This window comes from Solanum verrucosum, unplaced genomic scaffold, assembly GCF_900185275.1.
Source record: "Solanum verrucosum unplaced genomic scaffold, falcon-dt-bn FXZP01000790.1, whole genome shotgun sequence".
NCBI classification, from domain to species: Eukaryota; Viridiplantae; Streptophyta; class Magnoliopsida; order Solanales; family Solanaceae; genus Solanum; species Solanum verrucosum.
In genome coordinates this window covers 165,245-178,545 of record NW_026020307.1, presented here as the reverse complement: position 1 = coordinate 178,545, position 13,301 = coordinate 165,245, and the positions used below count along the sequence as shown (strand labels likewise).

The window sequence follows — 13,301 nt, the reverse complement described above, 5'->3', positions numbered from 1 at the left end:
AAAGAGACAACATATATTATTGAAAGTTACATTAAAGAAACTTTAATTAACGACCTTAAATATCTAAAAATTATATTTAAAAAATGATTGATTTTTCAAATTACGTGTATATTACATAAAAATATAAATTACAATAATTAACAACTTTAAATATCTACAAAATCATATTAAAAAACTGATTGACTTTTTAAATTTTATATATATCACATAAATTGAGACCGAAAAATAACATATGTTAGGCCCCACGGGCTCTTCTAACTAGTAAGTATATATATAAGGATGGGCATTTCCCAGTAATCAATAGTATAGCAATCAATATTAAATAAATCTCATATCTCTCTTCAAGTGAACAACAGAGAATGTTAGACTCAATTTCCAAGCTCCTTGCAAGTAAGCCCTTCATCCTAGCTTTCTCTATATTCGATCTTGAAATACAATTAACTATATTTCAAATTAAAGGATTTTACTTTTAGAATGCTGCATGAAATTAAGTCTACGTACAAGACTTGCCAGCTTAAATATGGTTTAAATAACTTATCTCTAGATTATGGATTCACTTGTGCCTGGAAATGAATGACCATGGAACTTCTTTTTCCAAATGAGAAAAATATAACTCGATAATCCTTTATTATAAAATTACAAAAAAAGTTATGTGAGGATTTTGGATTTGGATTTGGATTTGGATTTGGTTTTCTATTGTACACCCTTCATATTTATTTCGATATATTTTTTTTAATTGTTGGACGTTGTTACGAAAACATATATAATATACTTATTTATCTCAACAAAATATTTTTAAGAAAATCATTTTGTATTAATGCATTGGTTATTCGCAGGCAATTAAACTAGTTACTATATACTTTGATGGGCATAAAGTTCACCCTTCATGAATGCATACGTCACCAGCATAAGAAACATTATTTGTCCAAGAGATTTCTGATCAAATTTTGAAAAATTTATCTTCAAATATCTGTTTTGGTTATGAAATTTCGATCAAATTTTGAAAATCTGATTTTTAAAATATTTACTCACTCACGAAACTTCAATTTATTTCAAATAAAATTAATTCATGTTCAAAAATTCAAATTATCAAGTTTCCACTTCAAAATCTATACATGGCTAACTAGTACTTAGAAAAGAAAATATTCCTGAAGAGGAAATAGTAATTAGCAGTCAAGGGACAAAAACGTGACTGCAACAGTAAGATTTTAAGTACAATTATCGTATTGATTATATAGTTCGCATATTCGCTTTGTGAGTTGTTTTGCCTGATGTTAAAATTTTAACCTAACAAGGTGACTATGGATATTCTAACTCTACTGGAATGTGTTTACCGCAAAAGAATAGCAAAATGAATAATGTAATCCAATGAAAGTCTATATCTCACGGCAGTAACAGATATATAAGCAAAAATATAAATACAATATAATATATTAGGTACTAATTTAATTAGGAAAGAAAATAAAGAGAGATTCTACAAAATCTACTAGCTAATTATGCCTATGTATATTATAAACAGTGATGTCGATATACATTTTGTACCAAATATTCCCTCTAGTCCATATTAAATTAAAGAAAAAATAAGAACACACATAAAATTACTTTTTATAATTACTCTTTTGATTATTTCTAAACTATTCAACTAGAAAATAAAAATAATTAAAACCTCATTCAATAAAGAATAAATATGAAAAACTCCTAACATTTACTAAAGAGAATAATAAAGTAGAGTGATCGAATTTTTTAACTTTTAGACACAGAGAAAAAGAAAAAGAAAAAGAAGAAAAATCAGGTAACAAGACAGTGGCAATTGAGAAGATCGATAGCACACGTAAGTGAAGACATTACCTATAAAATTTTCAAATATAGATCTACTAAAGATTCGTAATATCATGCGTGATACAAACATAAGACAACTTAGAATGTTTGTCCACTACTTATTAAATTGCTCAGAAAACATATTTAACAACTAACGTCTTGTCAGAGCATGATTTTATATGCTTTAATAGTTCCAAGTTTGCCAAAAAAAATAATACCACTTTATATATTGATTTGTTTTCTCACAAAGATGAATGAAGTAAATGACTTTTTCTTCAAATTTAAGTATTTAATATTTTCCCGTTTTCACTCTGAGCATGTAGAGATAATATGTCACATCGTTACTCAACTTTGAATAGTTTACTTAAAAAGTTACTCAACTTAAATTAGCCACTCAATTTTATTTTATAACTCAAAAATCACTTAACTATTGTTATTTCACTTAAAAAGTTTTTCCATTATTGATATTTTACATAGAAAGTCACACAACTAATTTAAATAATTTTTTAATTAAAATTTTATTGAAATACAATTTTTGTTTTAAACTTTTTTTTTTTTAAAAAAATAAGTTGTTCATTTTAATTATTTTATTAATTTTTTTAAAATACATTTTTTGTTATGAACTATTCTTTAGAAAAAATTAAGATTGCTACTGTGCGTTGGATTACTTCTTGATTCCAACCTTTTTTAAAAAAAATAATCAGATTTCAGCATATTTAGTTTCAGTTAGACAATTGCTAAAACGGAAAAGGGAATTCTTTTTGTCATTTGCTACTATACGTTTTTTCAAAAAATATATAATTAAATAATTAGAGCGGGATTGATAAGATAATAAAAATAGATATTTTATTATTTCTTTAAAAGAAAAATTAAATTTCAAGAAAATTTAATTAAAAAAAAATTAAATTAATTGAGTGACTTTCTAAGTAAAGTATAAAATATTAATATTTGAGTGACTTTTTAATTGAAATATCAATAGTTGAGTGACTTTTGAGTTATAAAACAAAGTTGAATGAGTTTGTAAGAGAACAAGTTTAAATTAAGTGACTTTTTAAATGAACTATTCAAATTTGAGTGACCATCTCATAGCAAAGCATGTATTTAGTTTCCAAATCCATTAAAAAGGAAGTGGTTCGACAAATTAAAATACCTAGATCTAAGATCTCTAGCTGCATTTAAGATCAATTAGAATAATGTAAGATGTGTGAATGACAAACTCACTGCAACTTCAAAGATGGAGTTCCTCTATCTTTATTTTGAACAGTATAGTAGAAATTTAAGGGGTGTTAGGTAGGGCAAATGTTTTTTCGCGTTTCAGACTTTTTTGTAGAGATAACAAATTCCTTAATTATGAAGAAAGTAATTTGTCAAACAAATTTTATATGTGAAGTAAGTTAATTGTCTCCTGTCCATCCCCATCGATGGCTCTACTCACTTTAATAATCAATAGACCAACCTTGGATGGAAGGCAATTATTGAGAATTATAGCAAGTCGACTTGGCATGAGGCCTTATGCCCTCTCCCTAACAAATTATAATGAAATTAGTGTAAGCCAACATAGTCGTAGAGATTCATGAACAGATGAGTATTAGCAAAAAACTGACTGTCAGTGTGATTTTCCCGACTAGTAAAGATTCATGAACAAATGCGTATTAGCATTGTTTTTTTACCTGAGAATTGAAAAATTAAGAAACAGTCCAAAACAACAGGAAAAATTAAATTTCAAACAGCATCAAGTGATGATGAATACAATTTTAACATGCTGTACTGCCAAAAAAAGTAGGTGCTAGTGTGCGAATAGTTTACTCAGCTTTATGTTAATGGGGATTCTTGTTTTGATCAATCACAGATATAAATTTCCTTGCATGGCTACAGCCATTGTCGCGCTGCTTATGGGAGGACGCCAGCATCCTTGTCCTACTGGGATTCCTCGGAATCTTACTACTGGATTCACTCCTATACAAAGGCAGGTGGGACAAGGCTATGACAGTTGGCACAAACGTTGGCATTTCCTTCATATTTAGCATTATCTGCACAACCATATTATTGAGCACTCATCTCATAATGCTCTTGATGTTGCAAAAGAGAAATAATGGTGCTCACTGCCAATTCAAATTTCCAATTCTTTCATCTGAGATTCTGCAAATGGCATCATGGGCAGCTTCATTTCTTGTGCTCTACACAACACATAATAAGAAATACATAAAATTTCCTTGGGTCCTCAGAATTTGGTGGATTTCCAGCTTCTTTCTGTCTCTTGCTCGTGCGACTCTTGATGCCCATTTTGTCATCACAAGCGACGAACATCTAGGACTTGCAGACTGCGTGGATATCCTTGGTCTTATTGCATCAGCCTGTCTTCTAGTTATATCTATTAGAGGGAAGACAGGCATAATTTTTGACATGTCAGACAGCACAACTGAACCACTTCTAAATAGAAAGAGGGAAAAGAATTCCGAAGCCAAAAGAGACAGCCCATATGGAAAAGCTAGTCTTCTCCAACTGATCACCTTCTCTTGGCTCAATCCATTATTTGAAGTTGGAGTCAAGAAGCCCATTGACCAGGATGAAGTCCCAGATGTCTACTTCAGGGACTCTGCAAAATTTCTATCTGATTCCTTTGACGAAAGCCTCAAGTATGTAAAGGAAAGGGATGGAACCACAAACCCATCTATCTATAAGGCCATTTACTTATTTGGAAGAAAGAAAGCAGCAATCAATGCCCTGTTTGCAGTTATTAGTGCAGGATCATCTTATGTTGGTCCATACCTTATTGACGACTTTGTAAACTTCCTCAACAAAAAGAAAATTCGGGGTTTACAAAGTGGCTATCTTCTAGCACTAGCTTTTCTTGGTGCAAAAATGGTTGAGACAATTGCGCAAAGGCAGTGGATATTTGGAGCTCGGCAGCTAGGCCTTCGGCTAAGAGGTGCTCTGATATCTCACATTTACCAAAAGGGCCTACTTTTATCAAGTCAATCACGGCAAAGCTACACGAGTGGAGAGATAATAAATTACATGAGCGTAGATGTCCAAAGGATTACAGATTTTATATGGTACCTCAACACAATATGGATGTTACCTATCCAGATATCATTGGCAATCTATATTTTACACATGAATCTAGGAATGGGGGCACTTGTGGCATTAGGGACAACTCTGATAGTGATGACTGGCAACATACCCCTGATAAGAACCTTTAAGGGTTATCAAACTAAGATTATGGAGTCCAAAGATGAAAGAATGAAATCCACCTCAGAGATTCTGCGGAATATGAAGACTATAAAACTTCAGGCATGGGATAGTTATTATCTACATAAGGTGGAGATGTTGAGAAAAGTGGAGCATAATTGGTTATGGAAGTCACTAAGATTGTCAGCACTAAGTGCTTTTATCTTCTGGGGATCACCTACATTTATTTCTGTGGCAACCTTTTCTGGATGTGTTATGATGAGCATTCCACTGACTGCAGGGAGGGTCTTATCTGCATTGGCTACATTTCGGATGCTTCAAGATCCTATATTCAATTTGCCAGATTTACTGTCTGCGATAGCACAAGGAAAAGTTTCTGCTGATAGAATTGCTTCCTACTTACAGGAAGATGAGATTCAACCCGATGCAGTTGAATTTGTTCCGAAAGATGAAACACCATTTGGGGTTGAGATAAAGAGTGGAACATTCAGCTGGGACACAGAATCAAGAATCCCAACCCTTGACGGAATAGAATTACAAGCTAAGAAGGGAATGAAGGTGGCAATTTGTGGTACTGTTGGATCAGGGAAGTCAAGCTTGCTTTCTTGTGTTCTAGGAGAGATGCCAAAACTGTCAGGGATCGTGAAGATCAGCGGTGAAGTCGCATATGTCCCTCAGTCTCCTTGGATACTTACAGGAAATATCAAGGAGAATGTTCTATTCGGAAAACCCTATGAAAGTGTCAAGTATGACACCACAGTTGAAGCATGCGCTCTGAAAAAAGATTTTGAACTATTCCCTGCTGGTGATCTAACAGAAATAGGAGAAAGAGGGATAAATATGAGTGGAGGTCAGAAGCAGAGAATACAAATTGCTCGTGCGGTTTATCAAGATGCTGATATATATCTTCTCGATGACCCTTTCAGCGCTGTCGATGCTCACACAGGAACACACCTCTTTCAGGTGGGCATGTCTATCAAGCACTAATTCTAGTGTTGGTTTCTTAAACTGAGATAGATATTATAATTTTCTGCATGGTGCAGGAGTGCTTGATGAGGGTTCTCAAGGGAAAGACCATACTTTATGTTACACACCAAGTTGAGTTTCTTCCAGCAGCAGATCTCATTCTGGTATGCAGAAAAACAGAATTTCAATTTGTTCCACTGATGAACCATCCATTCATGTCATTTAACTGATAAAACATCTGCATAATTTATGAATACTACCATCACCCTTACAAATCAACAATCTTCCGATATAGTGAGTATGAACATGATTTAGCAACCCTTTAGGTATTGGAATATCAACAGAAATATTGGAATAGGATTCTATAGGATCCCCCTCCTCTACCTCCCCGCCTTCCAAATCAGACATGAAAGTTTCGTCTCATCCAGCTCAATAAGGTGCACAAAATAAGTAAAAAGTTTGAGGTTTACTCCTTGCTCATGTGTATACATGTTGCACAGTTCAAAACAAGCTGGAATGTGTTAGAACTTTCCAAATATTTAGAGGTTGCCTATTCAGGATACGGAAGATAATTAAACATTAGTACTAATATTTAGACTCTAATAGAAAATGCTTCATAACTCTTAAGACTTCAGTAACTTTGACAAACATTCAAAATCTATACAGAATCTAACTCCTTAATATCAATAGGTGATGCAAAATGGAAGAATTGGACAAGCTGGTACTTTTGAAGAACTATTGAAACAAAATATTGGATTTGAAGTTCTAGTTGGAGCACACAACCAGGCTTTAGAATCAATTTTAACAGTTGAAAACTCAAGTCGAGAATCTGAAGATGCAGTTACTGATGGTGATGTTGATACAGATCGTAACGTAAATGCAGAATTTCCACACACTAAGCAGGATTCAGAACACAATCTCTGCATAGAGATAACAGAGAAGGATGGCAGACTTGTGCAGGATGAGGAGAGAGAAAAAGGAAGCATTGGAAAAGAAATTTACATTTCTTACTTGACCATTGTAAAAGGTGGTGCCTTTATTCCAATAATTCTTCTAGCGCAATCATCATTTCAATTGCTTCAGATAGCCAGCAACTACTGGATGGCATGGTCATGTCCCACAGGTGATGCAGCACCAATAGCAGAGAAGATGAACTTCATACTTCTTGTTTATGTGCTTCTCGCTGTTGGAAGTTCTCTTTGTGTGCTAGTACGGTCATCTTTTGTGGCTATAACAGGCCTTCGAACAGCAGAAAAGCTCTTTAGACACATGCTGCACAGCATCTTTCGTGCTCCTATGTCATTCTTCGACTCTACTCCTACTGGAAGAATCTTAAATCGTGTAAGTAACTCAAAATTAGTTAATTGGGATTGGACATAGAGGACAGCATATCAGCTGCATTTTACTTCCCTTAATCTGAATGAGATGTGTGGATTTAGCTAAGTACTCGTACAGAATAAGTAGTAATAATTGGGTAGTTTTTCTTATCCTGCATATACACGGATAGGGGTAGATATATATACCTGGTACATATTAAAAAGAAATAAATAGGAAGAAACCAGGCATGATAACAGCTATAAGTCTGAGGAACATATTTGAGATAATCTAAATAACGGAATGTTAGTTATATCTCATAATGCATAAAGCAAGTAGGCGTCTTCCAGTGTACAGTCATGTGGTATCTGAATTTGTCTGCTCAACCAACCGTAACTCACAAGTAATCCACAGAGAAATATCATAGTAAGATAGTCAGGATAAATAAAACATGACAACAGCAAAGTTAACTGTCTAAATTCTTGCCATAATATCTAGAACTTAAGGCTGAAATTCAGTTGATTCATTAATGCAATCGTATTGGATCAATCATCAAGACATCTTATTACATGAACAGGCATCGACAGACCAAAGTGTTCTAGACTTGGAAATGGCAAACAAATTGGGTTGGTGTGCCTTCTCCATTATTCAGCTTCTTGGGACAATTGCAGTCATGTCGCAGGCCGCATGGGAAGTGTTTGTCATCTTTATTCCAGTAACAGCAATATGCATTTGGTACCAGGTAATTGTAAGCAGTACATGTTTAAATCTTGGAATGCTAACTATATTAAAACAAGAAGTTGCTGTCTTGTTTTAGGCAAAGTACTCTTGTGGTCAAGTTAGACGAAGCTGACACAGTGATAAAGCCAATTGTTTTCAACTAAAATAAGCATTTCTCATTTAGATACCATGCAAAAGAGTATTTTTGTATACATCAGTAAGTGATGTTTGGAAAAATATTGGTACACTGATTATTTAAAATGAAAGGATAAACAAACTCTATGTTTGTTTAAGATTCCAAAGATTTTCTTTCTAATATTTATAAAATGTAATTTAAAGATATAATTATTAAAAATGCAGCAATACTACATACCAACTGCAAGGGAGCTTGCTCGATTATCTGGAGTTCAAAGAGCTCCGATCCTCCATCACTTTGCAGAATCACTGGCAGGAGCAGCAACAATTCGTGCTTTCAACCAAAAAGATCGCTTTGCGCATGCAAACCTTTGTCTCATAGATGGTCATTCAAGGCCATGGTTTCACAATGTATCCGCAATGGAATGGCTTTCTTTTAGACTGAACCAGCTAGCTAATTTTGTTTTCGCCTTCTCCCTTGTTCTTCTAGTCACACTACCAGAAGGAATTATAAATCCAAGTAAGCATCAGAAATGTAACTATTAAGTCTTTATAATGTTATGGTAGGAACTAAAGATGTCGAAAACATGTTACCTACCAATGTCATGTTTCTTAAGAAAGTCAGAAGATTCTTTTCTCACTTTCTTTTTGTTGATGTGGTATTGTTGGACAGGTGGTTAACAAGTTCAATTTCATAAAAGAAATCAGAGAAAACTGATGTTAGCTTTATATTCTACAGGCATTGCAGGATTAGCAGTAACATATGGGATCAATTTGAATGTTTTACAAGCTTCAGTTATATGGAATATCTGCAACGCTGAAAACAAAATGATATCAGTTGAAAGGATTCTCCAGTACTCGAACCTTGCCAGTGAAGCACCCCTTGTAATTGAAAATAGCAGACCATCAAGCACTTGGCCAGAAACTGGTACAATTTCCTTCCAAAATTTGCAGGTAAAGACAGTGTCGATTATGAGGTTTGCAATAATGCGCGCAATAGGATATCATCCAATAGTAACAGATGTCAAAGTTAAAAAATCTGAACAATTTTTGTGGTTCTAGTATGTCTTCATTATTCCTCTAATGATCAGGATACAAGGAATAAAGCTATATTTAACCAAAAACTGGCAGGAATATTATATACTTGTTTACATATTTTTTAGCTTAAATAACTTAAAATTTCCACCCACTGATATCATCCTATCTGCAGATACGTTATGCTGAACACCTCCCTTCTGTTTTGAAAAACATAACATGCACATTGCCGGGAAGTAAGAAAGTTGGTGTTGTGGGCAGAACAGGAAGTGGTAAATCAACCCTCATTCAGGCTCTTTTCCGGATTGTAGAACCCCGAGAAGGAAGCATTATCATTGATGATGTAGATATTTGCAATATTGGCCTTTATGATTTGAGGTCAAGGCTTAGTATTATTCCTCAGGATCCAACAATGTTTGAGGGAACAGTTAGAGGAAACCTAGATCCACTAGCACAATACGCTGATACTGAAATCTGGGAGGTACTTATTGCACTCAGTATTGAAAACTAGTTATGCAAAGATGTCCACTTAAATTCACAAGATTATATTGGCTTATAAATCAACATTTTTGCCTCGTAAAAACCAACAAGCCAAGAGAACAAAGAGTTTGTGAAGGTCTTAGAGACTTGTTTTGCAAAGATTGAAACAAAGACTTTAACCAGCTTTTGTAATGCAGTCAAGGAAAGAGTTGAAACTAACTTATGTTTTAGTGATTTGGATTAGAGAATAATAATGTAGTAATAATGTAGTCAATTCTTCTTTTGACAGGCTCTGGACAAATGCCAACTTGGCGATATAATACGTGCTAAGCCAGAGAAACTAGAATCTACAGGTTAGACTAGAAAGTTCTTGATAAGAAATAGAATCTTATGGCATATATATTTCCTTGTTGAAACCTACTAATGTATTGAGTTTCACAGTGGTTGAAAACGGAGAAAACTGGAGCGTTGGTCAAAGGCAGCTTTTCTGTCTTGGAAGAGCCTTGCTAAAGAAAAGCAGCATTCTTGTTCTGGATGAAGCAACAGCATCAGTTGATGCTGCAACTGATGCTGTGTTACAAAAGATAATCAGTCAAGAGTTCAGAAATCGAACAGTGGTCACAATAGCTCACAGAATCCACACAGTCATTGATAGTGATCTTGTCTTGGTCTTGAATGAAGGTAAAATATTAATGCATACAGCTAAATCTCTGAATATTGAATAAACTTCTAATTCCTTCCTTCACTTGTCCTTAACACAGGAAGAATAGCTGAATATGACACACCAGCAAAGCTATTGGAAAGAGAGGATTCTTTCTTCTCCAAATTGATAAAGGAGTATTCCATGAGATCCAAAAGTTTTAACAGTTTAGCTATATTACAGACTTGATCTTCATTCCTACATTCTGCAACAAATGATATCAGAAAGCTAAAGCTGAAAAAAAGTCGATATTCTAGACCATGCATTCTATCACCAAGTCATAGGAAGTTGAAATTTTTGTAAGCTTAGTTCAGTACAGTGAAAAACTGAACACTAAATGAAGAATACCATGAATCCCTTTCCTTTTCAAAATGACCAATAATAATGTGCAATTCAAAGATGCAGTTTGATAGGAAAAAATTTATGGTGGTTGAGTCATACCATGTCATACTTGTGTGAGAGATTTTTTTAATAGATAAAAATACATTTTGTTAGTGAAAATTACGATATTACAAGATTACAATTGAAAATAAAAATCTCTTCCGGCTAAGGCGCAAATATCTCGCTCTCTTTAAGGAGATTCAAGCCCACTACAACAAATATTTTCACCGGTCCAGCAGTAATCCTTCTTGACTTGTCCCCTCCAGGATACAACAACCTAATTAATCACAAAAGTGTAACTCAACAAACTCTGGACAAGAGTTGAGTCCAAAGCTCCACAAATAGAACACCTTCCTTCAACTAATAAGAACTCTCTTTTTTGACTAATTTTTATACTCTCTATTTTTTTGTGTATCTAAACCAAATGAAGACCACCACTATTTATAGTTGAGGAGCCTTCCTAGCAATGAATTGGAAGATAATAAGATAGTTAATAGAGAAGATAAATGACCTGGAGGTTACATATGTTGCATGGTATAATAGAGGAATAAAGATTGAGATAATGGAGATTGAATGGAAAAGGAGTTAGTGGTGATGGTTGACCACCTTCTGCTACTAACATTAACCTCCAATTCGACCATTTTGTAACCACCAAGTAACCTCCAATGGGACGTTTTTTTAACCACCAAGTAATGGGCAATAATGCCTATGCAGAATGATTAACAAAAGTGAGTAATTAGGCACAAATGCCTACCAACGGTAGCAATGAGAAGTGTCCACTAGCTGCTGGAAAATTCAGCACTCTTTAACTCCAAAATAAAGCAAATTAATATACTAAAATATTAATATTAAAATGCTAAACCAACAATCCTCCACACATTTTATTATTAAATAAGAGAGTCTATTAGTTGAAGGTAGACTACTATGTATAACGAAGGTGTGTTCTGCATTGAACCTCCACTTAGTAAAACAGTTTCTTCTACTCCAGAGTCGTAGTGGTCTTAGACTTGAACTATGACTGCTTAAGGGAAATAAAATATTACTTCTCACACATAATAATCAAGGTGTTGACATGATCTTTAAAAGCCAGCACGTTACACCCTTGTGCTATCCCGGTTTCATGAGTGTTTTTGAGAATAAGCACAATTCTCATAGGAAGCGACCTACTTCTACACTCACATAGGTGAAATTTGTCGAGAGTGTTCCTGTAAGTTTAACACTCCACTCATACGGGCTAGAGATATTCATTAAGAGTTTTATCAACTCAACCTTCACAAATCACAACAAAAATAATGTACTCACATCATAGAGAGGGAATAAAAAAATAGTGCATTTTTTCACAACAAGTCATCATAGAATTAGTTTTTCCCTTTGAACCTGGTTGTAGGATCGCTAGTCTCCAAGTTGTATTTCCTCATATATGACTCAAGTATTTATAGGCTTCAAACCCATTCCTCTCGATGTTCTCCAGACCTTTTCTCTTGTTAAGGCCTTAGTAAGAGGATCTGCAAGGTTATCACAAGATTTGACATAATCAACATTAATGGTACCACTTGTCAAATATGATCTTATATTACTGTGTTTCCTCCTTATAGGTTTGGATTTATCGATGTAATAACGGTTTTAAACTCTACCAATTGCAGGTGTGCTATCACAACGAATTAAAATATGAGGAATTGGGTTTTCAAATAAGGTATTTGAAATAATAAATATCTCAACCAATTCGCTTCCTCACTAGCTGAAGCTAAATCAATTAGTTCAGGCTCCATGGTAGAGTTAACAAGTATTGTTTGTTTTTTTGATTTCCAACAAATAGCATCACCACCTAAAGTAAAAATGTAACCAGTGGTAGAACATGAATCGCTTGATAAGGTGTTCCAATATGCATCAGAAAAGCCTTCAAGTACCACAAAATATTTTTCATAGAACAAATCACAATTTTTTATTCCAATTAAATATCTCATAGCTCTTGTTATAGACTTATAGTATGCTAATGTTCATTACCTGGCTTTCTTGTAAACCTGCTAAGTACTCCTACTACATATGTAATATCAAGCCAAGCGCAATCAATCACATATCTTAAACTTCCAATCAAGGTAGCATATTCCTTTTGATTTCTCACATCATTTTCACTTTCAATAGGAAATAAGTGAACACTTGAATCAAAAGGAGTTACTACATGCTTGCAATCAAGAAAGTTATATTTTTTCAAAACTTTCTCAACATAATGTGATTGGTCAAGAAAATTTCCATCACATGTTCTTGTTATTTTTTCCAAGAATAAAATTTGTCTCACCAAGATCTTTCATATCAAATTGGCTTCTAAGAATATTTTAGCTTCATCATTATCATTCATGTTAGAGCCAAAGATCAACAAATCATCAACATATAGGCAAATAATAACATGTGAATTATTCCCAGACTTATGATAAATGAACTTATCACTCTTATTTGTTTTAAAATCATTTTCGATCATGCAAGAATCAATTTTTTCATGCCACTGCTTTGGTGCCTGTTTTAAGCCATATATGGATTTAGTAAGTTTACACACTTTGCTTTC

The 13,301-nt window shown here is 33.9% G+C and overlaps 1 protein-coding gene across 1 annotated transcript; it reads left to right on the top strand.

Moving 5' to 3' along the window:
- The first annotated feature begins 327 nt into the window (after positions 1-327).
- Positions 328-10,631, top strand: LOC125835036 (putative ABC transporter C family member 15). The gene is made up of 11 exons (XM_049514172.1): positions 328-390; positions 3,668-5,973; positions 6,054-6,140; positions 6,667-7,317; positions 7,868-8,032; positions 8,371-8,665; positions 8,885-9,099; positions 9,356-9,661; positions 9,950-10,013; positions 10,102-10,341; positions 10,422-10,631. Exons 1-11 carry the CDS (start codon positions 360-362, stop codon positions 10,547-10,549), a joined length of 4,488 nt encoding a protein of 1,495 aa, XP_049370129.1. The 5' UTR covers positions 328-359; the 3' UTR covers positions 10,550-10,631.
- The last annotated feature ends 2,670 nt before the right edge of the window (positions 10,632-13,301 follow it).